General features: G+C 42.7%; 1 protein-coding gene across 2 annotated transcripts in view; it reads left to right on the top strand.

Moving 5' to 3' along the window:
- The window catches only part of LOC106572662 (low-density lipoprotein receptor-related protein 1), a 249,595-nt gene that overhangs the window by 162,971 nt on the left and 58,753 nt on the right, over positions 1-27,871 (top strand). For both annotated transcript variants that reach the window (XM_045696299.1, XM_045696300.1), the window contains exons 43-60: positions 7,329-7,518; positions 8,266-8,470; positions 9,121-9,313; positions 9,760-9,885; positions 11,621-11,749; positions 11,982-12,101; positions 13,060-13,173; positions 14,631-14,780; positions 15,071-15,193; positions 15,451-15,567; positions 15,732-15,860; positions 16,550-16,672; positions 18,488-18,628; positions 18,961-19,148; positions 20,606-20,789; positions 21,121-21,206; positions 23,172-23,291; positions 23,630-23,817. In XM_045696299.1, coding sequence (XP_045552255.1) covers positions 7,329-7,518; positions 8,266-8,470; positions 9,121-9,313; positions 9,760-9,885; positions 11,621-11,749; positions 11,982-12,101; positions 13,060-13,173; positions 14,631-14,780; positions 15,071-15,193; positions 15,451-15,567; positions 15,732-15,860; positions 16,550-16,672; positions 18,488-18,628; positions 18,961-19,148; positions 20,606-20,789; positions 21,121-21,206; positions 23,172-23,291; positions 23,630-23,817 — 2,626 coding nt within the window. The remainder of the gene's footprint in view (positions 1-7,328; positions 7,519-8,265; positions 8,471-9,120; positions 9,314-9,759; positions 9,886-11,620; positions 11,750-11,981; positions 12,102-13,059; positions 13,174-14,630; positions 14,781-15,070; positions 15,194-15,450; positions 15,568-15,731; positions 15,861-16,549; positions 16,673-18,487; positions 18,629-18,960; positions 19,149-20,605; positions 20,790-21,120; positions 21,207-23,171; positions 23,292-23,629; positions 23,818-27,871) is intronic.

Below are 27,871 nucleotides of genomic sequence, written 5' to 3' on the forward strand. Positions count from 1 at the left end.
GTTGTAAGACAGATCTTCTTCAAACCAAGCATGTTTTTCTAGTATCCATAGAATGTTCATCGAATGTCCATAGAGGGTCTGTTAATCTTCATTAAATATCCATAGAGTGTCCATAGAGGGTCGGTTAATCTTCATTAAATATCCATAGAGTGTCCATAGAGGGTCGGTTAATCTTCATTAAATATCCATAGAGGGTCCATAGTTAGTAACCCTTAGAATCCGGGTAGGGTTAGTGATGAAGTATCGAGCTCTACAGTGTTGAAATGCTGCACCATGTCCCTGCCCTCCACCACACCTGTACACCCCCCTGCAACCTTCCCAGCACTCCCTCCCTAGCTCCATCAGATCCCTGCTGAACTTATTGGACATGAACACGTAGAGGACGGGGTTAACCAATGTTGCAGAAGACGCCAGTAGGTAGATAAAGATGGCCACCGAGCGGTAGCCGGACTTACTGTGGGGTCACATAAGTACCTGTGGGGTCACGGAAGTACCTGTGGGTCTTACGTGACCCCAAAGGTACTGAAATATCTCATTTCCATAAGTATTCAGACCCTTTACTCAGTACTTTGTTGAAGCACCTTTGGCAGTGATTACAGCCTAGAGTCTTCTTGGGTATGATGCTACAAGCTTGGCACACCTGTATTTGGAGAGTTTCTCCCATTCTTCTCTGCAGATCCTCTCAAGCTCTGTCAGGGTGGATGGAGAGCATCGCTGTACTGCTATTTTCAGGTCTCTCCAGAGATGTTCAATTGGGTTCAAGTCCGGGCTCTGGCTGAGCCACTCAAGGATATTCAGAGACTTGTCCTGACCCCAGTCCTGCATTGTCGTGGCTGTGTGCTTAGGGTCATTGTCCTGTTGGAAGGTGAATCTTCGCCCCAGCCTGAGGTCCTAAGTGCTCTGGAGCAGGGATCTCTCTGTACTTTGCTCCGTTCATCTTTCCCTCGATCCTGACTAGTCTCGAAGTCCCTGCCGGTGAAAAACATCCCCACAGCATGATGCTGCCACCACCATGCTTCACCGTAGGGATGGTGCCAGGTTTCCTCCAGACGTGAAGCTTGGCATTCAGGCCAAAGAGTTCAATCTTGGTTTCATCAGACCAGAGAATCTTGTTTCTCATGGTCTGAGAGGCCTTTAGGTGCCTTTTGGCAAACTCTAAGCGGGCTGTCATGTGCCTTTTACTGAGGAGTGGCTTCCGTCTGGCCACTCTACCATAAAGGCCTGATTGGTGGAGTGCTGCAGAGATAATTATCTCATCTCCACAGAGGAACTCTGGAGCTCTATCAGAGTGACCATCGGGATCTTGGTCACCTCCCTGACCAAGGCCCTTCTTCCTCAATTGCTCAGTTTGGCCGAGCGGTCAGCTCTAGGAAGAGTCTTGGCGGTTCCAAACTTCTTCCATTTAAGAATAATTGAGGCCACTGGATTCTTCGGGACCTTCAATGCTACAGAAATGTTTTGGTACTCTTCCCCAGATCTGTGCCTCGACACAATCCTGCCTCGGAGCTCTACAGACAATTCCTTGGTTTGGTTTTTGCTCGACATGCACTGTCAACTGTGGGACCTTATATAGACAAGTGTGTGCCTTTCCAAATCATGTCCAATCAATTGAATTTACCACATGTTGTAGAAACATCTCAAGGATGATCAATGGAAACAGGATGCACCTGAGCTTAATTTCGAGTCTCATAGCAAAAGGTCTGAATACTTACGTAAATAAGGTATTTCTGTTTTTATTTTTAATAAATGTACAAACATTTAAAAAATATTTTAAAAATTGCTTTGTCATTATGGGGTATTGTGTGTAGAATGATGAGGACAATTGTTTTATTATCCATTTTAGAATAAGGTTGTAACATAACAAAATGTGGAAAAAATCAAGGGGTACAAATACTTTCCGAATGCGCTGTAGATGCAACACTAGAATGGATCATGGATATCCTGGCAACATAAAATAAGTGTTATTAACGCTCGTCCTCTGGGTTCTTTATTTCTAGTTTTAAATCGTTTTTAACTCTACGAAATCAATCAATCAATCAGACAATCAATCGCCTCGCCTCCTTCTCCGGCCAACAAGGGTGGACATGACCAGGCAGTGACCCACCAGGCCCGTCACCAGGATGAGGCCGTCCAGCATGGGCACCAAGACCTTCATTACCTCAGTCCCATCTGCCCCATTCCCCTGGCCCACACCACTACTACTGTTACCCAAAGCCCCCACCACTCTTCTTCATCATCAGTATTTCCCCACGGTTCTTTTATTCTGTTCTGTCCTCCAGAGACACAAGGCGGTGTTGATTCTTCTGACCACTAATGATCTATAATCCTGATAGTAATTATAATGGCAGACTGATAATAGGAGACAGCAGTAACATCGTCTATGACACCCTGACTCTCTGCCTGTACACTCTCCTACTGTTAAACCTTATCACTCATAACCACATTGGCTCTTCAATAAGACGACTAACAGGTTCACTGACACGTTCTCAATGACACACAGCAGTTAACACATAAGATTTAGAATCTTAAACAATGCGTCCGTATCTGGGCTGTCGTTTCTTGAAAAGAATGCAGTAAAAATCTCTCTGTTCAGCTTTGATAGACAAAGGGACGATTTGTTTCTGGCCAGTCCTTGACGAGAGGGCAGCATCAATTGATGGAGATTCCCTAAGCAGTTTGTACTTGAGTTATAAAATGTTTAGCTTTATTTGTTAGTATGTACAGTCCCTTTTATCTGGGCCAGAACTCCCAAGACTATGATCTCATAGGAGGGATGATTCAGAATCAGGGATGTAGTTCCAAAACTAGTTTTAAAGATCCAAGATTACAAACACAAACACTTCTTCCTAGAGACTATGGCGTTGAGAGAGGAGTCCATCTCTGACATTGGAGTTGGCTGCAACAGTATTCCATATCAGTATTCCACCAAATTCTGGACCTGAGCTTGTATTGTAAAATGTCAATCCAGTCTTGTCCTTGATGTTGTATTGATTTGTTGAAACCAAGCAAAACTATAATACAAAATTATGGCCGTCGCTGTCGCTGGCAACCATCTCAGTTCTCATTAAAAGCAGCCAATTATAGTTGATGTTAAGTGCCTGACAGAGGTGTAATTTTATTGTCCATTATAGCCTTTTCAGGTGTCACATCTGGCCCCAAATTCAGATTCCACAGATAGCTAGAGGACAGGCTGAACAACCAGCTATGCTGAGAAAGAACGAGAGGAGGAAAGAAGACTAATAAAAAATGAGAACACAAGAAGAGAAAGATGGCTTTGTTTGTCTTGAGAACGACGATGCTCCTTGTTTGTCTGTTGTCAGTACTGTAGCAGCACGGCTCTGTCAGATAGGTAATGTTGTCAGTACTGTAGCAGCACGGCTCTGTCAGATAGGTAATGTTGTCAGTACTGTAGCAGCACGGCTCTGTCAGATAGGTAATGTTGTCAGTACTGTAGCAGCACGGCTCTGTCAGATAGGTAATGTTGTCAGTACTGTTACAGCGCAGCTCTGTCAGATAGGTAATGTTGTCAGTACTGTAGCAGCACGGCTCTGTCAGATAGGTAATGTTGTCAGTACTGTAGCAGCACGGCTCTGTCAGATAGGTAATGTTGTCAGTACTGTAGCAGCACGGCTCTGTCAGATAGGTAATGTTGTCAGTACTGTTACAGCGCAGCTCTGTCAGATAGGTAATGTTGTCAGTACTGTAGCAGCACGGCTCTGTCAGATAGGTAATGTTGTCAGTACTGTAGCAGCACGGCTCTGTCAGATAGGTAATGTTGTCAGTACTGTAGCAGCACGGCTCTGTCAGATAGGTAATGTTGTCAGTACTGTTACAGCGCAGCTCTGTCAGATAGGTAATGTTGTCAGTACTGTAGCAGCACGGCTCTGTGCTGCTACAGTACAGAGCCGGGAGTTTACATACACTTAGGTTGGAAGTTTACATACACTTTACATTGGAAGTTTACATACACTTAGGTTGGAGTCATTAAAACTCGTTTTTCAACCACTCCACACATTTCTTGCTAAGAAACTATAGTTTTGGCAAGTCGGTTAGCACATCTACTTTGTGCATGACACAGTTAATTTTTCCAACAATTGTTTACAGACAGATTATTTCACTTAGAATTCACTGTATCACAATTCCAGCGGATCAGAAGTTTACATACACTAAGTTGACTGTGCCTTTAAACAGCTTGGAAAATTCCAGAAAATTATGTCATGGCTTTAGAAGCTTCTGATGGCTAATTGACATCATTTGAGTCAATTGGAGGTGTACCTGTGGATGTATTTCAAGGCCTACCTTCAAACACTGTGCCTATTTGCTTGACATCATGGGAAAATGTAAAGAAATCAGCCAAGACCTCAGAAAAAAAACTTGTAGACCTCCACAAGTCTGGTTCATCCTTTGGAGCAATGTCCAAATGCCTGAAGGTACCACGTTCATCTGTACAAACAATAGTACGCAAGTATAAACACCACGGGACCACTCAGCCGTCATACCGCTCAGGAAGGAGACGCGTTCTGTACTTTGGTGCGAAAAGTGCAAATCAATCCCAGAACAACAGCAAAGGACCTTGTGAAGATGCTCGAGGAAACAGATACAAAAGTATCTACATCCACGTTAAAACGAGTCCTATATTGACATAATCCAAAAGGCTGCTCAGCAAGGAAGAAGGAACTGCTCCAAAACCGCCATAAAAAAAGCCAGACTACGGTTTGCAACTGCACATGGGGACAAAGATTGTACTTTTTGGAGAAATGTGCTCTGATCTGATGAAGCAAAAATAGAACTGTTTGGCCATCGTTATGTTTGGAGGATAAAGGGGGAGAGGCTTGCAAGCCGAAGAACACCATCCCAACTGTGAAGCACTGGGGTGGCAGCGTCATGTTGTGGGGGTGCTTTGCTGCAGGAGGGACTGGTGCTCTTCACAAAATAGATGGCATCATGAGGCAGGAAAATTATGTGGATATAATTGAAGCAACATCTGAAGACATCAGTCAGGGAGTGTAAGGGCTTTGGTAGTCGCGTTGCAGGAATGAGGCGCAGGAAGCAACGAACACAGGGAGTGGTGTTTTTAATAACACTGAAGCAAAAACAAAGTTCCCAAGCACAGGGGAATAAACACAATGAGCGACAATGCAAAGCCGACACGAACAAGAAGTCGACATACAATAATCAATCCCGCACAACAAGGAGCGGGCCAGCTAAACTAAATAGCCCCTCTAATGGCTAATTGACCACAGGTGTCCAAAACCAAAAAAAGGGAAAAGCAAAAGGGAATCGGTGGTAGCTAATAGGCCGGTGACGACGACCGCCGAGCACCACCCGAGCAGGAGGGGGCGCCACCGTCGGTGGGAATCGTGACAGGGAGTTAAAACTTGGTCGCAAATGGGTCTTCCAAATGGACAATGACTCCAAGCATACTTCCAAAGTTGTGGCAAAATGGCTTAAGGACAACAAAGTCAAGGTATTGGAGTGGCCATCACAAAGCCCTGACCTCAATCCAATAGAAAATGTGTGGGCAGAACTGAAAAAGCGTGTGCGAGCAAGGAGGCCTACAAACCTGACTCAGTTACACCAGCTTTGTCAGGAGGAATGGTCCAAAATTCACACAACTTATTGTGGGATGCTTGTGGAAGGCTACCCAAAACGTTTGACGAAAGTTAAACAATTTAAAGGCAATGCTCCAAATACTAAGTGAGTGTATGTAAACTTCTGACCCACTGGGAATGTGATGAAAGAAATAAAAGCAGAAATAAATCATTCTCTCTACTATTATTCTGGCAGTTCACATTCTTAAAATAAATTGGGATCCTAACTGACCTAAGACAGGGAATTTTTACTAGGATTAAATGTCAGGAATTGTGAAAAACTGAGTTTAAAGGCATTTGGCTAAGGTGTATGTAAACTTCAGACTTCAACTGTAAATACACACTAGTCTTTAGGTACTGGTTGTCTTTAGGGTTAGATATAGTAATACACACTAGTCTTTATGTACCAGTTGTCTTTAGGGTTAGATATAGTAATACATACTAGTCTTTAGGTACTGGTTGTCTTTAGGGTTAGATATAGTAATACACACTAGTCTTTATGTACCAGTTGTCTTTAGGGTTAGATATAGTAATACACACTAGTCTTTATGTACCAGTTGTCTTTAGGGTTAGATATAGTAATACACACTAGTCTTTATGTACCAGTTGTCTTTAGGGTTAGATATAGTAATACACACTAGTCTTTATGTACCAGTTGTCTTTAGGGTTAGATATAGTAATACACACTAGTCTTTATGTACTGGTTGTCTTTAGGGTTAGATATAGTAATACACACTAGTCTTTATGTACCAGTTGTCTTTAGGGTTAGATATAGTAATACACACTAGTCTTTATGTACCAGTTGTCTTTAGGGTTAGATATAGTAATACACACTAGTCTTTATGTACCAGTTGTCTTTAGGGTTAGATATAGTAATACACACTAGTCTTTATGTACCAGTTGTCTTTAGGGTTAGATATAGTAATACACACTAGTCTTTATGTACCAGTTGTCTTTAGGGTTAGATATAGTAATACACACTAGTCTTTATGTACCAGTTGTCTTTAGGGTTAGATATAGTAATACACACTAGTCTTTATGTACCAGTTGTCTTTAGGGTTAGATATAGTAATACACACTAGTCTTTATGTACCAGTTGTCTTTAGTTGCAGTAGGGTTGATTTACACCCCCACCCTCCATCCACCTTAACACCAGGGAGAAAAATAAGTAATCATTGACTTTTGACCATGAGCAAACGGTTACAGACGTCCAGGATTTTATTATTGAGCAATTGTCATAAAAATGGTCAGTGGTGTGACAAAAGCAGATGCTGGAAACTCTGAGAAAAGCTCATAAGGGATGAACCTTGAAAGAGCCTATAGGGAATTATTTAATGTGAACTCTCCTCTAACTTGTATGGACAGCGACATATAACAATGTTTCCTACTGCCATGTAAATGTCTGAACAGAAGGTGTTACCTTTCCTTTTTCTACTGTAGTTGTTTGGACTTTGTCCTCCTTGACAGGCTATGCTCTTTCATTGGCTCTTTTTGTCTGTTTGCTAGTGAACCACCAAGGTCTGTGACAGTAATATTGACCTTGTTATGACCCTAACACTAAAGAATGACTGTCCCACTCCCTCAATAGGCTGTCCTAATGTCTCTCTCTCTCTCTCTCTCTCTCTCTCTCTCTCTCTCTCTCTCTCTCTCTCTCTCTCTCTCCCTCCCTCCCTCTCCTCTCTCTCCCCCCCCCCCTCTCTCTCTCTCTCTCTCTCCCTCTCTCTCTCTCTACCCCAGATGTAGGCTCGGTGGAGGGCTTGGCGTACCACCGTGGCTGGGACACCCTCTATTGGACCAGCTACACCACCTCCACCATCACCCGACACACGGTCGACCAGAGCCGACCGCAGGCCTACGACCGCAACACCGTGGTCACCATGTCTGGAGATGACCACCCCAGGGCCTTTGTGCTGGACGAGTGCCAGGAGTGAGTGGCAGTGATGTTCTTTGTATAAAGAAATATAAATAAATTGTAGAATTGAAGTGGTGTGAATTACTTGTTGGTCTAGGTTCAATATGCTTGTTGTAGTCCAAAGGCCAGCAGATGGCGATATTGATCTGGTATTGTTGGTTCCATCTTACCGTCCAAACATATTGTACGCAGCTGGCAATACGCTGGTATCCCCTGTGGACCATGCTAGTGGCTAATGCTACTTCCTAATGTTGTGCCCTGCGTTCAGCCAGAAGTAAACAATGGACTGCTGCAACCTGACTTGCTACACGTGATACGCAACATCCGGGACTAGTATTCCTAGGCATTAGCCACTTTAGCATGATGGTGGAAAATGGTTTCCTAAAGAAAGTACGTTTTTTTCAGCCTTCTCACCATTAAATCTAGTTAAAGAGGAAATCGACGCCTTTGCAGCCTGAAAGTGAGAATGTTTTAGGTACGAACCGGTCCATGGGGGACACGAGTGTATTGCCGGCTGCCTACAATGCGTTTGGACGGTAAGATGGAAACGACTCAATATCGCAATCTGCCGGCCTTTGAGCTATGCTCTTTGATGACTACAAGATTTAATTTGATGGATAAAATGTCAACCGCAGCTGTTAGGTCACTTTATTAGTCCGTTAGTGGAGCAATTTATTCACTGACTCCATTACCGTCTGTTTATTATGTATAAAAACTACATGTAACTGTCCCTCTATTTCCTGTTGTGTCCTTGTCGACTAGTCTGATGTTCTGGACCAACTGGAACGAGCAGTCTCCCAGTATCATGCGTGCCAGTCTGTCTGGTGCCAACGTGCTGGTGATCATCGGTAATGACATCCGCACCCCCAACGGCCTGGCCATAGACCACCGCGCAGAGAAACTCTACTTCTCAGATGCCACACTGGACAAGATAGAGCGCTGCGAGTACGACGGCAGCAACCGCTACGTGAGTCACTTCCATTACCTGTGTCAACTCTGTTACCTGTGTTAACCCTGTTACCTGTGTCAACTCTGTTACCTGTGTCAACCCTGTTACCTGTGTCAACTCTGTTACCTGTGTCAACTCTAGTACCTGTGTCAACTCTGTTACCTGTGTCAACTTTGTTACCTGTGTCAACCCTGTTACCTGTGTCAACTCCGTTACCTGTGTCAACTCTAGTACCTGTGTCAACTCCGTTACCTGTGTCAACTCTGTTACCTGTGTCAACTCTGTTACCTGTGTCAACTCTGTTACCTGTGTCAACCCTGTTACCTGTGTCAACTCTGTTACCTGTGTCAACTCTGTTACCTGTGTCAACTCTGTTACCTGTGTCAACTCTGTTACCTGTGTCAACTCTGTTACCTGTGTCAACTCCGTTACCTGTGTCAACTCTGTTACCTGTGTCAACTCCTATAGACTCCTAGGATCAGCAGATGTATTTTCTCTTATCTAACCATTTTATTCCTTTTTAGTCATTATCGAAATAAGGTCTCTTATTTTTGATTGTGAGAGTATTGTGCCTTCGGTCCAAATTCAGCACTTCTAATCCAGTTGTTTACAGACCCACCACTTTTGTGTGGCCAACTTTTTACTAACCATGTGACTGCCCCCCATAGGTGGTGGTGAAGAATGAGCCGGTGCATCCGTTTGGCCTGGCTGTGTATGGGGACTACATCTTCTGGACTGACTGGGTCCGCAGGGCCGTGCTCAGAGCTGACAAGTTTGTGGGCAGAGACATGAGGTTACTGAGAAATGACATCCCCCAGCAGCCAATGGGAATAATCGCTGTGGCCAACGACACCAACAGCTGTGAGTGGTGGAACTCATAGGTCAAAAGTGGGCGGGGCATTTATGCTGAGGAACTAACAGAAAGAAAGATGCTTTCAAATTGGTCAACTTAATCATGTGCAAATACACTTACACTGATATTACACAGGGTTACGGTAAAGCTCTTTGTGAAAACTGTTCCTGTAAAAAAGGCTATATAAGTACATTTGATCGATTGATTGGTATTGGTTTTGCATTAGGATCCCCCTTAGCTGTTTACAAAAGCAACAGCTACTTGTCCTTGTGCCCACACAAAACATAAAACATGGCATGATACAGAACATTAATAAACAAGATTTACATTTCATTTGTCACATGCTTCGTAAACAACAGGTGTAAACTAACAGTGAAATGCTGACTTACAATGTAAAAACAAAAGATGAAACATAATAACACAAGGAATATTCTTTACGATTGTTCCTCACCAGGTGAGTTCTCCCCCTGTCTGACCAACAACGGGGGCTGTCAGGACCTGTGCCTGCTCACCTCAGACGCGAGGGTCAACTGTAGTTGCCGTGGAGACCGCAGACTCCTGGAGGACAACAGCTGTTCAGGTGAGAAGGGGCGGGGCACAGTTGGAGCGTTGGTTGGATGCGCTATATTTGGGCGAAGAGTAATGTTGCTGTAGTCTTCCAAAGCCAGACTCTGAGGAGCAGTAGAAACCGGGGCTACCTTGCCTGAGACCTTAAGACTGGTGTTAATCCACTGAGCAAAATGCTAATTGTGATGACGATGATCTGATCAGTCCAAGGACATGTCAATACCTCCTCTTTTAATTAGGGATAGGCGTCCCGTCAACGGGACAGTTGTAAATCAGGTAGCGCCTTGTGTCATGATCGCAGGCTTTAGAGAAACAACAAATGTCGGTACGGTACGGTACAAAAAATAAATGCATGAAATGAAATGTATGAAATGTATGCATTCACTACTGTAAGTCGCTCTGGATAAGAGCGTCTGCTAAATGACTAAAATGTAAATGTACATAAGTGTCTTATATCGGCTGAAAGCTTAAATTCTTGTTAATGTAACTGCACTGTCCAATTTACAGTAGCTATTACTGCGAAAAAATGCCATGCTATTGTTTGAGGAGAGCTCCTAACAACAGAACACTTTTTTTAGCGCGATAGGATTGATAAATTCACCTCTGAAGATGAAATGTGTACTTACATTCTGAAATCTTGCTCTAATTTATCCTTCAAAGGGTCCCAGAGATAACATGAAGTGTCGTTTTGTTAGATAAAATCCTTTTTCATATCCTAGAAAGGTCCATATAGCATGCACGATCGATTTTGTATTTCCACTCGTTCAATTTGCAAAGAAAGGAATCTGTGAAAATCTAACCCTAAACGTTGTTTCAACCAGTCACCTCACATTCATATTTATTCCTCAGAGATCCTAGAACATAACCAGACTTCACTATATCATTAGGGGTGTAGTATGTCCTATTGGACAGCAAATTTGGTAAGAGAGCGACACCTTCATGGCACGCCGATGATGCGGGCGGTCTTCACTTGATCGACTCTAACTTTGTCAAATAAGCACCAATCGGGGTCAAACAAAGCTAGCTAGATAGCCAATGAGCTGGGCTTTGCGGGAGTATCCCTGTATCTGTCGCAAAATGTACCTGCTAACCTTGTGCGACAGCATCCTTTTTGTTTTGGACAAAAATTATACGAATATTCAGAGATATGAAGTTATGAAAACTGGTTGTGTTGCAAATGTTTCACTTATAATATGGCTACTAATACTGGAAAAGCTAAAACAAAGTCCAAGTATACAGATTTGACAATATTATTGCAGAAAAATGTAATATGAATGCTTTTCCCAAATGTACCTGGGTGACTTCACACTAAATGTCATCTAGTTCGCTCATACTTCAAGTTCTCCGTCTGAACTTTGCACATACACTGCTGCCATCCTGTGGACACCATCGGAATTACAACCAGAGTGATGGCTAGAACTGGGACCTTTCTGTTGCATTTCAATGATGGTGGGAAAAAAAACGGTTGTTTTTTTCTTTGTATTTTCTTCTACCAGATCTATTGTGTTATATTCTCCTACATTCAATTTACATTTCCACAAACCTCAGTGTTTCCTTTCAAATGGTTCCAAGAATATGCATATCCTTGCTTCAGGGCCTGAGCTACAGGCAGTTAGATTTGGGTATGTCATTTTAGCGAAAATGTAAAAAAGGGGGTTATCCCTACCAAGATTTATTTAAAGGGTCCAGTCTGGTTAGGATAAATGGTGCTGACTCTGTCTCCATCTCTCCTTGTTCTACTACTGTAGCTCTGAACGCGTTGTGTGGTAGTGTGGATGACTTTGAGTGTGGCAACGGGGATTGCATCAACTACAGCCTGACCTGTGATGGCATGGCCCACTGCAAGGACAAGTCAGACGAGAAACAGTCCTACTGCGGTGAGTCTGTGTGCGTACGAGCGTGTGTCTGCTTGCACAATGCATGTCTGCAATCTGAGTACTTGGAATCTGGGCTTGAATTACATTGTCAGTTAGCACAGTGTTGCTGTTCTCAATCTTTGTACCACAAAAGGAAGACAATTGGATGTCAGTTTAATTTCAGGAGAGAGAATTTAGTCATAGTAAGACAACTGGAGAACATCTCTTCTAATGCTGGTCTTCCTCTCTGCAGCGAACCGTCTATGTAAGAAAGGCTACAGGCGATGTATCAATGGACGCTGCATCGACCATATGTTCTGGTGTGATGGGACTGACGACTGTGGAGATCACTCAGACGAGCTGCCCTGCAACAGTAAGTCCTGTGTGTCATAGTGTGTCTGTGTGTGTGTGTGTGTCATGGTGTGACTAGGTGTGTGTGTGAGTGTGTGTCATAGTGTGACTGTATGTGTGTCATAGTGTGACTGTGTGTACGTGTGACTGTGTGTGTCGTGGTGTGACTGTGTGTGTGTGTGTCATATTGTGACTGTATGCATGTGTGTCGTGGTGTGACTGTATGTGTGTCATGGTGTGACTGTGTGTACGTGTGACTGTGTGTACGTGTGTGCGTGTGTGTGTGTGTGTGTGTGTGTGTGTGTGTGTGACTGTATGTGTGTGTCATGGTGTGACTGTGTGTATGTGTGTGTCATAGTGTAACTGTGTGTGTGACTGTGTGTATGTGTGTGTCATGGTGTAACTGTGCGTGTGTGTGTGTGTGTGTCATAGTGTGACTGTGTGTGTGACTGTGTGTATGTGTGTGTCATAGTGTAACTGTGTGTGTGTCATAGTGTAACTGTGTGTGTATGTCCATATTACTATATCCATTGTGTTGTGTGTGTACGTCCATATTACTATATCCATTGTGTTGTGTGTGTACGTCCATATTACTATATCCATTGTGTTGTGTGTGTACGTCCATATTACTATATCCATTGTGTTGTGTGTGTACGTCCATATTACTATATCCATTGTGTTGTGTGTGTACGTCCATATTACTATATCCATTGTGTTGTGTGTGTACGTCCATATTACTATATCCATAGTGTTGTGTGTACGTCCATATTACTATATCCATTGTGTTGTGTGTGTACGTCCATATTACTATATCCATTGTGTTGTGTGTACGTCCATATTACTATATCCATTGTGTTGTGTGTACGTCCATATTACTATATCCATTGTGTTGTGTGTGTACGTCTATATTACTATATCCATTGTGTTGTGTGTGTACGTCCACATTACTATATCCATTGTGTTGTGTGTGTGTTCTCCAGTGACCCTGTGTAAAGCTGCAGAGTTCCAGTGTCGAGATGGAAGCTGCATCTCCAACTCCAGCCGCTGTGACCAGGTGGTCAACTGTGAGGACGCCAGTGATGAGATGAACTGCTGTAAGTCTACAAGCCATCTTTACATGTTGGATATCTGTTGAATAAAGATGGTTAAAGCTATTTCTCTGACCCATCCTGTATCACTAATGAAGAACTATAGATCAGATTCCTCTGACACTGTTCCCTGTGCATTATGACATGGCCCAGGCTGTAGTAGTGTACTATTTAAAAACAGATTATTTCACCTTTATTTAACCAGGTAGGCCCTATATAGGGGATATGATGCAATTTTATATACACTCCATGTTGAATGTACAGATACTACTCCCAAGAGCCCCACAACTAACCACTAATGTCACCAGTGGTGGAAAAAGTACTCAATTGTCATACTGAAGTAAAAGTAAAGATACCCTAATAGAAAATGACTTAAGTAAAAGTCACCCAGTAAAATATTACTTGAGTAAAAGTCAAAGTATTTGGTTTTTTATATACTTCAGTATCAAAAGTAACTGTAATTGCTAAAATACACTTAAGTATCAAAGTAAAAGTATAAATCATTTCACATTCCTTATATTAAGAAAACCAGACACCACGCTTTTATTTTTATTTATGGATAGCCAGGGGCATACTCCAACCCAGACATCATTTACAAACAAAGCATTTGCGTTTAGTGAGTCCTCCAGATCAGAGGCAGTAGGGATGACCAGGGATGTTCTCTGTTTAGTGAGTCCTCCAGATCAGAGGCAGTAGGGATGACCAGGGATGTTCTCTGTTTAGTGAGTCCTCCAGATCAGAGGCAGTAGGATGACCAGGGATGTTCTCTGTTTAGTGAGTCCTCCAGATCAGAGGCAGTAGGGATGACCAGGGATGTTCTCTGTTTAGTGAGTCCTCCAGATCAGAGGCAGTAGGGACGACCAGGGATGTTCTCTGTTTAGTGAGTCCTCCAGATCAGAGGCAGTAGGATGACCAGGGATGTTCTCTGTTTAGTGAGTCCGCCAGATCAGAGGCAGTAGGGATGACCAGGGATGTTCTCTGTTTAGTGAGTCCTCCAGATCAGAGGCAGTAGGAATGACCTGGGATGTTCTCTGTTTCGTGAGTCCTCCAGATCAGAGGCAGTAGGAATGACCTGGGATGTTCTCTGTTTAGTGAGTCCTCCAGATCAGAGGCAGTAGGGATGACCAGGGATGTTCTCTGTTTAGTGAGTCCGCCAGATCAGAGGCAGTAGGATGACCAGGGATGTTCTCTGTTTAGTGAGTCCTCCAGATCAGAGGCAGTAGGATGACCAGGGATGTTCTCTTGATACGTGTGTGAATTGGACCATTTTCCTGTCCTGCGAAGCATTCGAAATGTAACAAGTATGGGGAAAATGTATGGAGTAAAAAGCAAAAGTTGTCAAAAATATAAATAGTAAAGTACAGATACCCCCCAAAAACTACTTACGTAGTACTTTAAAGTATTTTTACTGAAGTACTTTACCCCACTGAATGCCACTGATGTATAATGTCCCTCCTCCCCAGTGCCAACTGACTGTTCTCGCTACTTCCGTCTGGGGGTGAAGGGGGCGACTTTCCAGAGCTGTGGGAAGACCACGCTGTGCTACCTGCCTTCCTGGAAGTGTGACGGTAACAACGACTGTGGAGACTTCTCAGACGAGAGGAACTGCCCAGGTAACAGACAGACAGACAGATCTTGCCTTTCTCCTTTTAGGGCCTTTTGTTCAGCAAATCATTCTTTCATGGGTTCAAATAGTATGTGTTTTCTTTCAAACACTTTGAGCATTTGCTTTAGCCTGCCTGGGAGTGCCAAAATGGGTGGGTTGCACTTTTGGGGCTATTCTATTAGTTACATTGCGCAGGCAACAAAGCATAGCTATTTGTACCACATGTCTGACTCATAGCAGAACTTTATACGATATTAAAAACTGTTATTTTTTATTATTATTTACACTCTCTACCAGACAAGAAGAAGCTGAAGTGCCCAGTGAACTTCTTTGCGTGCCCCAGTGGTCGCTGTATCCCTATGAGCTGGACCTGTGACAAGGAGAACGACTGTGAGAACGGAGCTGACGAGACCCACTGTGGTCAGTCTACTTGACCAAGATACCTTCTGTCCTTCCCCCATTCCCTTAGCTGATGTAATAAACAACTTTGAACTGTACTGTAGTGACACAAAGATCAAAACAGTGTTTTCAATAGATAAACACAACAAGCACGGGAAGTTGAATAGTTCATTCAAATAAGTAATTTCAATATATGGTGGTAAATTTGGTGATAAATGTATTCTGAAACAAATGTAACCCAGATTACATTTAATAAAAATGTTCCTCTGTCTTTGCAGATAAGTTCTGTACGTCCACTGAGTTTGAGTGTGGGAACCATCGCTGTATCTCTAACCACTGGGTGTGTGATGGTGCCAACGACTGTGGTGACAAATCTGACGAGGACGACAGATGCAGTGAGTGACTCATCCCACACCTATATGATCTATGGCCCATATCAGACACAGCTGTCTACCTTGTCAATTAATAGATCAATAAAAATCTGTTGATCGATTTCATTTCATTTATGACTACTAGTCTACAGTTATCTAACATGTTCATATCGCCTACGTTGCCATAGAAACTAAGACGTGCAGCCCGGAGGCGTTCCAGTGTCCCGGCACTCATGTGTGTGTCCCTCAGCGCTGGAAGTGTGACGGGGACAAGGACTGTCTGGACGGGGCAGACGAGAGCATCAAGGCTGGCTGCTGTGAGTTGGGAGTCTTCTACAGTTCTGTTCATGCTCTTTGGTTTGGTGAGATAGCAACAGCATTTGTTTTTCTCTGCTGTGAGTAGCGTGAGGACAATGGCAACACGCCCACAAAAGTCCTAATAATCAACACAGTTGATCTGAACTGGATATTGTAACTTACTGTGTCTATATGACTGGTAACCATCAAGGCTGGCTGCTGTGAGAAGGAGGAGGACACGTTAAACACTTCCACTAAATCACTCATAAGACTCATTTCAATCACACGTCTCTATTGGGTTTGGATAATACAGCCAACTATAAACTACAACATTCCACTGGGGTATTAATAGATGAATTAATATGAATTAATAGATGAAGACATGAGACTTCTATTGTCTTTTTATGATTCATCTTAATGATTTTATTAGCAGAGACGTAAATAGGCAGAATCTGCAGACTATTGTTAGACTGCTAAGGGTATGTATCATTCATTCTTGCAATACCCTCTGTTTGCTAACCCTTTCTCTGTCTCTTTATCTCTTCTTTTTCTCTCTCTTTCTGTCTGTCTGTCTGTCTGTCTGTCTGTCTGTCTCTCTCTCTCTCTGTCTCTCTCTGTCTCTCTTTGTCTGTCTCTGTCTGTCTCTCTTTGTCTGTCTCTGTCTGTCTCTCTTTGTCTCTCTCTGTCTCTCTCTCTCTCTCTCTGTCAGTGTACAACAACACCTGTGATGAGAATGAGTTCATGTGTCAGAACAGACATTGTATCCCCAAGCACTTTGTGTGTGACCATGACATGGACTGCTCCGACGGATCAGACGAGTCACCAGAGTGTGGTGAGTGTTTGTGATGCAGCATGATAACAGAGGAGAGGAGAAAGGCCTATGGAGAGATGGACAGAGAGAACGGGGTTAATTGAGAGATGGTCAGAGAGAACGGGGTTAAATGAGAGATGGGCAGAGAGAACGGGGTTAAATGAGAGATGGACAGAGAGAACGGGGTTAAATGAGAGATGGGCAGAGAGAACGGGGTTAAATGAGAGATGGACAGAGAGAACGGGGTTAAATGAGAGATGGGCAGAGAGAACGGGGTTAAATGAGAGATGGGCAGAGAGAACGGGGTTAAATGAGAGATGGACAGAGAGAACAGGGTTAAATGAGAGATGGGCAGAGAGAACGGGGTTGAATGAGAGATGGGCAGAGAGAACGGGGTTAAATGAGAGATGGTCAGAGAGAACGGGGTTAAATGAGAGATGGGCAGAGAGAACGGGGTTAAATGAGAGATGGACAGAGAGAACGGGTTAAATGAGAGATTGGGCAGAGAGAACGGGGTTAAATGAGAGATGGGCAGAGAGAACGGGGTTAAATGAGAGATGGGCAGAGAGAACGGGGTTAAATGAGAGATGGGCAGAGAGAATGGGGTTAAATGAGAGATGGGCAGAGAGAACAGGGTTAAATGAGAGATGGGCAGAGAGAACGGGGTTAAATGAGAGATGGGCAGAGAGAACGGGGTTAAAAGAGAGATGGGCAGAGAGAACGGGTTAAATGAGAGATGGGCAGAGAGAACGGGGTTAAATGAGAGATGGGTAGAGAGAACGGGGTTAAATGAGAGATGGTCAGAGAGAGTGGGGTTAAATGAGAGAACGGGGTTAAATGAGAGATGGGGAGAGAGAACGGGGTTAAATGAGAGATGGGGAGAGAGAACGGGGTTAAATGAGAGATGGTCAGAGAGAACAGGGTTAAATGAGAGATGGTCAGAGAGAACGGGGTTAAATGAGAGAACGGGGTTAAATTAGAGATGGTCAGAGAGAACGGGGTTAAATGAGAGATGGGCAGAGAGAACGGGGTTAAATGAGAGACGGTCAGAGAGAACGGGGTTAAATGAGAGATGGGCAGAGAGAACGGGGTTAAATGAGAGATGGGCAGAGAGAACGGGGTTAAATGAGAGACGGACAGAGAGAACGGGGTTAAATGAGAGACGGACAGAGAGAACGGGGTTAAATGAGAGATGGGCAGAGAGAACGGGGTTAAATGAGAGATGGTCAGAGAGAACGGGGTTAAATGAGAGATGGGCAGAGAGAACGGGGTTAAATGAGAGATGGTCAGAGAGAACGGGGTTAAATGAGAGATGGACAGAGAGAACGGGGTTAAATGCCTGTAACGGCTGTCTGAAGAGAGAGTAGACCAAGGTGCAGCGGAGTTAGTGTTCATCATTGAAGTTTAATTCACTAAAGAACACTACACAAAACAAGAAAACTGACAGCCAAACAGTCCTGTCAGGTGCAAAACACTCAACAGAAACAATTACCCACAAAACCCAAAGGAAAAACATGCTCCTTATGTGTAACTCCCATTCAGCAACAACGAACTTCAGCTGTCCCTGATTGGGAGCCACACACGGCCCAAAAAAAAAAAAAAAAAAACATGGAAAAAGGAACATAGAACGCCCACACAATGTAACACCCTGGCCTAACCAAAATAAAGAACAAAAAACCCCTCTCTATGGCCAGGGCGTTACAATGCCTCAGTGCTGTCTCTTCCCATCTCTCGTCCTGCACTCTCCAAAAAATATATTTCTGTTCCCCTGGTTACAAATGTATTTAAACTAATGTACCCTCAAAATACACTTGTGATTGTGGTACTGTTCTGTAGAGTACCCAACGTGTGGGCCAGGGGAGTTCCGCTGTACCAACGGCCGCTGCCTCAACCAGAAGGTCTGGGAGTGTGACGGAGAGTTTGACTGTCAGGACCACTCAGACGAGGCACCCAAGAACCCCCACTGCACAGACTCAGGTCAGACACACACACACACACACACACACAGACAGAAGGACACACTGTGGTTTACATATGTACTGTAGACATGCACAGTACAGAATATCACAGCTTTTGTGTGTAATATTGTTGTTGCATTGTTAACAAATGTAATTGCCTATGGCTTCACCATAAAATACCATAGCATCCTTCTTGGCAGGTTTAGTTTTAGTAAGGAATGAAAAAAGCCATTGAAGTTTGACTCAGACACATTCATGTTCTCTCTGGCCATTGCAGTAGAGTAACCTTACTAGTTTGATCTATCAGTTATTCAGTCTGCAGAACCTAAATTGAGCTTCTTCCATTAACAGAGAGGAAGTGTAATGAGTCTGCCTACTTGTGTCGTAACGGGAAGTGTCTTAACGAGACATTGCTGTGTGACCGTAATGACGACTGTGGTGACGGCTCTGACGAACTCAACTGCTTCATCAACGAGTGTCTCAACAGCAAGCAGAGTGGCTGCTCCCAGCTCTGTGAGGACCTCAATATAGGTTTCAAGGTAAGGGGCGTGTGTGTGTGTCTGCATGTAGCTTGTGTGCACGTTTGCAATATTTCTACCAGTGTAATACAACCTGGAGATTCTGCAACATAATCAAATCCCTCCAGCTCAGTCTCATCACCCTCCTGTAGCTCAGTCTCATCACCCTCCTGTAGCTCAGTCTCATCACCCTCCTGTAGTTCAGTCTCATCACCTTCCTGTAGTTCAGTCTCATCAGCCTCCTGTAGATCAGTCTCATCAGCCTCCTGTAGATCAGTCTCATCAGCCTCCTGTAGATCAGTCTCATCAGCCTCCTGTAGATCAGTCTCATCACCCTCCTGTAGTTCAGTCTCATCAGCCTCCTGTAGTTCAGTCTCATCACCCTCCTGTAGTTCAGTCTCATCACCCTCCTGTAGATCAGTCTCATCAGCCTCCTGTAGTTCAGTCTCATCACCCTCCTGTAGATCAGTCTCATCACCCTCCTGTAGTTCAGTCTCATCACCATCCTGTAGTTCAGTCTCATCACCCTCCTGTAGTTCAGTCTCATCACCCTCCTGTAGTTCAGTCTCATCACCCTCCTGTAGTTCAGTCTCATCACCCTCCTGTAGTTCAGTCTCATCACCCTCCTGTAGTTCAGTTGTCTGCTCTACCTGAACTGTTGGTGAAGAGTGTGAATCTGCTGGTACAGCACTGACCTACTGTATTGACATGTTGTCTGTGTGTCCCCTGGGTCTCTACAGTGTTCTACTGTATTGACATGTTGTCTGTGTGTCCCCTGGGTCCCTACAGTGTTCTACTGTATTGACATGTTGTCTGTGTGTCCCCTGGGTCTCTACAGTGTTCTACTGTATTGACATGTTGTCTGTGTGTCCCCTGGGTCTCTACAGTGTTCTACTGTATTGACATGTTGTCTGTGTGTCCCCTGGGTCTCTACAGTGTTCTACTGTATTGACATGTTGTCTGTGTGAATCCCCTGGTCTCTACAGCATGTTCTACTGTATTGACATGTTGTCTGTGTGTCCCCTGGGTCTCTACAGTGTTCTACTGTATTGACATGTTGTCTGTGTGTCCCCTGGGTCTCTACAGTGTTCTACTGTATTGACATGTTGTCTGTGTGTCCCCTGGGTCTCTACAGTGTTCTACTGTATTGACATGTTGTCTGCTTGTCCCCTGGGTCCCTACAGTGTTCTACTGTATTGACATGTTGTCTGTGTGTCCCCTGGGTCTCTACAGTGTTCTACTGTATTGACATGTTGTCTGTGTGTCCCCTGGGTCTCTACAGTGTTCTACTGTATTGGCATGTTGTCTGTGTGTCCCCTGGGTCTCTACAGTGTTCTACTGTATTGACATGTTGTCTGTGTGTCCCCTGGGTCTCTACAGTGTTCTTCTGTATTGACATGTTGTCTGTGTGTCCCCTGGGTCCCTACAGTGTTCTACTGTATTGACATGTTGTCTGCTTGTCCCCTGGGTCCCTACAGTGCAGGTGTCTTCCTGGTTTCCAGCTGAAGCGAGATGGGAAGACATGTGTGGATATAGATGAGTGTACCATGTCCTACCCCTGTACCCAGCGCTGTATCAATACACACGGATCCTTCCACTGTCTCTGTGTGGAGGGCTTCCAGCTACGGCCTGACAATCCTACTATCTGCAAGTCCACCTCTGGTAAGACCAACAGCGGGGACTTCTTGGACTTAAGGTCCAGTAACAAAGTCTAATTTTCATTTTCCATTACGAAATGTTTTCAAACGTCTTCCATTGCGTGCCCCAAGGAACATAGCCCAGCTGTAAGTGGTTCAATTTCCAACCTGACCCTCCTACCATTATGGCCACCTATTCATCCCCACTCCTCTCTCTTGAAACTTGTCCCCAGGTCATTGCTGTAAATGAGTATGTGTTCTCAGTCAACTTAGCTGGTAAAAAAAATATGTATTTCTTTGTGACAAGTTCAACCATGAACAAAGCCCCTTTACCCAATCTGTTTGTCTCTCTACAGATGAGGAGCCGTTCCTGATCTTTGCTAATCGGTACTACCTGAGGAAGCTGGGCCTGGATGGTTCCAACTATACCCTGATAAAACAGGTGGGACAACATGCACTGTGTGGGAACAATGAGCTAAATGTTAACCATGTGTCAGTTTTTATGATTATTCATTATCAGTGATAGGGATACCGGATGTATCCTGTATCATGTCGTGTGAATGTGTATGTCTTGTGTTTGCGTGCATGTGCGTGTATTCCAGTGTGTATGCTTGGCGAACTGAAGGGGACTATGATTGTTGTTTCCATGACTAGGTGCCCAGACATTATATACATCCAAAGCATGATCTTTGGAAAGTTTGGATCCTTTGCAAATGAAATATAATTAGAGTTCAAAATGAATGCATGTGTAATTTGTGGATCCAAATAACCAATTTAAAATGTACGGTTGCAGTCGGAAGTTTACATACACTTAGGTTGGAGTCATTAAAACTCGTTTTTCAACCACTCCACAAATTTCTTGTTAACAAACTATAGTTTTGGCAAGTCAGTTAGGACATCTACTTTGTGCATGACACAAGTAATTTTTCCAACAATTGTTTACAGACAGATTATTTCACTTATAATTCACTGTATCACAATTCCAGTGGGGCAGAAATTTACATACACTAAGTTGACTGTGCCTTTAAACAGCTTGGAAAATTCCAGAAAATGATGACATGGCTTTATAAGCTTCTGATAGGCTAATTGACATAATTTGAGTCAATTGGAGGTGTACCTGTGGATGTATTTCAAGGCCTACCTTCAAACTCAGTGCCTCTTTGCTTGACATCATGCGAAAATCAAAAGAAATCTGCCAAGACCTCAGAAAATAAATTGTAGACCTCCACAAGTCTGGTTCATCCTTGGGAGCAATTTCCAAATGCCAGAAGGCACCACGTTCATCTGTACAAACAATAGTACGCAAGTATAAACACCATGGGACCACTCAGCCGTCATACCGCTCAGGAAGGAGACGCGTTCTGTCTCCTAGAGATGAACGTACTTTGGTGCGAAAAGTGCAAATCAATCCCAGAACAACAGCAAAGGACTTTGTGAAGATGCTGGAGGAAACAGGTACAAAATGATCTATATCCACAGTAAAACGAGTCCTATATCGACATAACCTGAAAGACCGCTCAGCAAGGAAGAAGCAACTGCTCCAAAACCGCCATAAAAAAACAGACTACGGTTTGCAACTGCACATGGGGACAAAGATCGTACTTTTTGGAGAAATGTCCTCTGGACTGATGAAACAAAAAATAGAACTGTTTGACCATAATGACCATTGTTATGTTTGGAGGAAAAAGTGGGAGGCTTGCAAGCCGAAGAACACCATCCCAACCGTGAAGCATGGGGGTGTCAGCATCATGTTGTGGGGGTGCTTTGCTGCAGGAGGGACTGGTGCACTTCGCAATGGCATCAAGAGGCAGGAAAATTATGTGGTTATATTGAAGCAACATCTGAAGACATCATTCAGGAAGTTAAAGCTTGGTCGCAAATGGGTCTTTCAAATGGACAATGACCCCAAGCATACTTCCAAAGCTGTGGCAAAATGGCTTAAGGACAACAAAGTCAAGGTATTGGAGTGGCCATCACAAAGCCCTGACCTCAATCCTATAGACAATTTGTGGGCAGAAGTGAAAAAGCGTGTGCGAGCAAGGAGGCCTACAAACCTGACTCATTTACACCAGCTTTGTCAGGAGGAATGGACCAAAATTCACCCTACTTATTGTGGGAAGCTTGTGGAAGGCTACCCGAAACGTTTGACCTAAGTTAAACAATTTAAAGGCAATGCTACCAAATACTAATTGAGTGTATGTAAACTTCTGACCCACTGGGAATGTGATGAAAGAAATTAAAGCTGAAATAAATAATTCTCTCTACTATTATTCTCACATTTCACATTCTTAAAATAAAGTGGTGATCCTAACTGACCTAAGACAGGGAATTGTGAAACTGAGTTTATATGCTTTTGGCTAAGGTGTATGTAAACTTCCGACTTCAACTGTATGTGTGTGGATACCAGGGCCTGAACAATGCGGTGGCGCTGGACTTCCACTATGCAGAACAGATGCTCTACTGGACAGACGTGACCACTCAGGGCTCCATGATACGACGCATGAACATCAACGGCAGTAACGTAGAGGTCAGTAGGGCGGTTGTCCGGTCTGTGACTCTCTCATTGAGTCTAAGGACAGCTGGACAGCTGGCTAGTCCTTGACTCTGATTGTACCATTGATCTGTTAGTGACTCTTATTGGTCAGATGGCCTGTTTGTTACTCTCTGGTTGGGCAACTGACCTGTTAGCAACTTTCGGATTGGACATTTCCCCAGTCTGTGATTCTCATTAGACAGTAGGCTAGTTTATTTCTCTCTTATTGGACAGTTGGCCTTTCTGTGGCTGTGATTGGACAGTTGGCCAGTCTATGACTCTCTGTTTGATCAGTTAGCCAGTATCTGACTCTCTGATTGGCTCTTGTCCAGGTGCTGCACCGGACCTCCCTCAGTAACCCAGATGGATTGGCTGTAGACTGGGTGGGAGGGAACCTTTACTGGTGTGATAAGGGGCGGGACACCATCGAGGTGTCCAAGCTCAACGGAACCTTCCGGTCGGTCTTGGTGAACGCCGGCCTGAGGGAACCACGCGCTGTGGCTTTGGACGTACGCAACGGGTAAGAGGCACATCCCAGAATATAATACTGTACAGGAGCCTGCACTAGAAACTCCTGCATGGTCTGAGACTGGAGCTTTGTCACATGATAATGAAATATAATGGTATGTTAAGGACAGATATTCTTCCTGACAACATGTCCAGATTTAGGCTACAAATAAACTCAGCAAAAAAAAAGGTCCTCTCCCTGTCAACAGTGTTTATTTTCAGCAAACTTAACATGTGTAAATATTTGTATGAACATAACAAGATTCAACAATTGAGACGTAAACTGAACAAGTTCCACAGACATGTGACTAACAGAAATTGAATAATGTGTCCCTGAACAAAGGGGGGTCAAAATCAAAAGTAACAGTCAGTATCTGGTGTGGCCACCAGCTGCATTAAGTACTGCAGTGCATCTCCTCCTCATGGACTGCACCAGATTTGCCAGTTCTTGCTGTGAGATGTTACCCCACTCTTCCACAAAGGCACCTACAAGTTCCCAGACATTTCTGGGAGGAATGGCCCTAGCCCTCAACCTCCGATTCAACAGGTCCCAGACGTGCTCAATGGGATTGAGATCCGGGCTCTTCGCTGGCCATGGTGTAATAATGTGATGCTGATGTAATAATGGAATGCTGATGTAATGGTGTAATAATGTGATGCTGATGTAATGATGTTATAATTGGATGCTGATGTAATGGTGTAATAATGTGACACTGATGTAATGGTGTAATAATGTGATCCTGATGTAATGGTGTTATAATTGGATGGTGATGTAATGGTGTAATAATGTGACGCTGATGTAATGGTGTAATAATGTGATCCTGATGTAATGGTGTAATAATGTGATCCTGATGTAATGGTGTAATAATGTGACACTGATGTAATGGTGTAATAATGTGACGCTGATGTAATGGTGTAATAATGTGATCCTGATGTAATGGTGTAATAATGTGACACTGATGTAATGGTGTAATAATGTGACACTGATGTAATGGTGTAATAATGTGACGCTGATGTAATGGTGTAATAATGTGACGCTGATGTAATGGTGTAATAATGTGACACTGATGTAATGGTGTAATAATGTGACACTGATGTAATGGTGTAATAATGTGACACTGATGTAATGGTGTAATAATGTGACGCTGATGTAATGGTGTAATAATGTGACGCTGATGTAATGGTGTAATAATGTGACACTGATGTAATGGTGTAATAATGTGACACTGATGTAATGGTGTTATAATTGGATGCTGATGTAATGGTGTAATAATGTGACACTGATGTAATGGTGTAATAATGTGATCCTGATGTAATGGTGTTATAATTGGATGCTGATGTAATGGTGTAATAATGTGACACTGATGTAATGGTGTAATAATGTGACACTGATGTAATGGTGTAATAATGTGACACTGATGTAATGGTGTTATAATTGGATGCTGATGTAATGGTGTAATAATGTGACACTGATGTAATGGTGTAATAATGTGACACTGATGTAATGGTGTTATAATTGGATGCTGATGTAATGGTGTAATAATGTGACACTGATGTAATGGTGTAATAATGTGATCCTGATGTAATGGTGTTATAATTGGATGCTGATGTAATGGTGTAATAATGTGACACTGATGTAATGGTGTAATAATGTGACACTGATGTAATGGTGTAATAATGTGACACTGATGTAATGGTGTAATAATTGGATGCTGATGTAATGGTGTAATAATGTGACACTGATGTAATGGTGTAATAATGTGATCCTAATGTAATGGTGTAATAATGTGACGCTGATGTAATGGTGTAATAATGTGACGCTGATGTAATGGTGTAATAATGTGATCCTGATGTAATGGTGTTATAATTGGATGCTGATGTAATGGTGTAATAATGTGACACTGATGTAATGGTGTAATAATGTGATCCTAATGTAATGGTGTAATAATGTGACGCTGATGTAATGGTGTAATAATGTGACGCTGATGTAATGGTGTAATAATGTGACACTGATGTAATGGTGTAATAATGTGACACTGATGTAATGGTGTAATAATGTGACACTGATGTAATGGTGTAATAATGTGACGCTGATGTAATGGTGTAATAATGTGACGCTGATGTAATGGTGTAATAATGTGACACTGATGTAATGGTGTAATAATGTGACACTGATGTAATGGTGTTATAATTGGATGCTGATGTAATGGTGTAATAATGTGACACTGATGTAATGGTGTAATAATGTGATCCTGATGTAATGGTGTTATAATTGGATGCTGATGTAATGGTGTAATAATGTGACACTGATGTAATGGTGTAATAATGTGACACTGATGTAATGGTGTAATAATGTGACGCTGATGTAATGGTGTAATAATGTGACGCTGATGTAATGGTGTAATAATGTGATCCTGATGTAATGGTGTAATAATGTGATGCTGATGTAATGGTGTAATAATGTGACACTGATGTAATGGTGTAATAATGTGACACTGATGTAATGGTGTAATAATGTGATCCTGATGTAATGGTGTAATAATGTGACACTGATGTAATGGTGTAATAATGTGACACTGATGTAATGGTGTAATAATGTGACGCTGATGTAATGGTGTAATAATGTGACGCTGATGTAATGGTGTAATAATGTGACACTGATGTAATGGTGTAATAATGTGACACTGATGTAATGGTGTAATAATGTGACACTGATGTAATGGTGTAATAATGTGACGCTGATGTAATGGTGTAATAATGTGACGCTGATGTAATGGTGTAATAATGTGACACTGATGTAATGGTGTAATAATGTGACACTGATGTAATGGTGTAATAATGTGACACTGATGTAATGGTGTAATAATGTGACGCTGATGTAATGGTGTAATAATGTGACGCTGATGTAATGGTGTAATAATGTGACGCTGATGTAATGGTGTAATAATGTGACACTGATGTAATGGTGTTATAATTGGATGCTGATGTAATGGTGTAATAATGTGACACTGATGTAATGGTGTAATAATGTGATCCTGATGTAATGGTGTTATAATTGGATGCTGATGTAATGGTGTAATAATGTGACACTGATGTAATGGTGTAATAATGTGACACTGATGTAATGGTGTAATAATGTGACACTGATGTAATGGTGTTATAATTGGATGCTGATGTAATGGTGTAATAATGTGACACTGATGTAATGGTGTAATAATGTGACACTGATGTAATGGTGTAATAATGTGACACTGATGTAATGGTGTTATAATTGGATGCTGATGTAATGGTGTAATAATGTGACACTGATGTAATGGTGTAATAATGTGACACTGATGTAATGGTGTTATAATTGGATGCTGATGTAATGGTGTAATAATGTGACACTGATGTAATGGTGTAATAATGTGATCCTGATGTAATGGTGTTATAATTGGATGCTGATGTAATGGTGTAATAATGTGACACTGATGTAATGGTGTAATAATGTGACACTGATGTAATGGTGTAATAATGTGACACTGATGTAATGGTGTTATAATTGGATGCTGATGTAATGGTGTAATAATGTGACACTGATGTAATGGTGTAATAATGTGATCCTAATGTAATGGTGTAATAATGTGACGCTGATGTAATGGTGTAATAATGTGACGCTGATGTAATGGTGTAATAATGTGATCCTGATGTAATGGTGTTATAATTGGATGCTGATGTAATGGTGTAATAATGTGACACTGATGTAATGGTGTAATAATGTGATCCTAATGTAATGTGTAATAATGTGACGCTGATGTAATGGTGTAATAATGTGACGCTGATGTAATGGTGTAATAATGTGACACTGATGTAATGGTGTAATAATGTGACACTGATGTAATGGTGTAATAATGTGACACTGATGTAATGGTGTAATAATGTGACGCTGATGTAATGGTGTAATAATGTGACGCTGATGTAATGGTGTAATAATGTGACACTGATGTAATGGTGTAATAATGTGACACTGATGTAATGGTGTTATAATTGGATGCTGATGTAATGGTGTAATAATGTGACACTGATGT

Source organism: Salmo salar, chromosome ssa15 (genome assembly GCF_905237065.1).
Source record: "Salmo salar chromosome ssa15, Ssal_v3.1, whole genome shotgun sequence".
Taxonomy (NCBI): domain Eukaryota; kingdom Metazoa; phylum Chordata; class Actinopteri; order Salmoniformes; family Salmonidae; genus Salmo; species Salmo salar.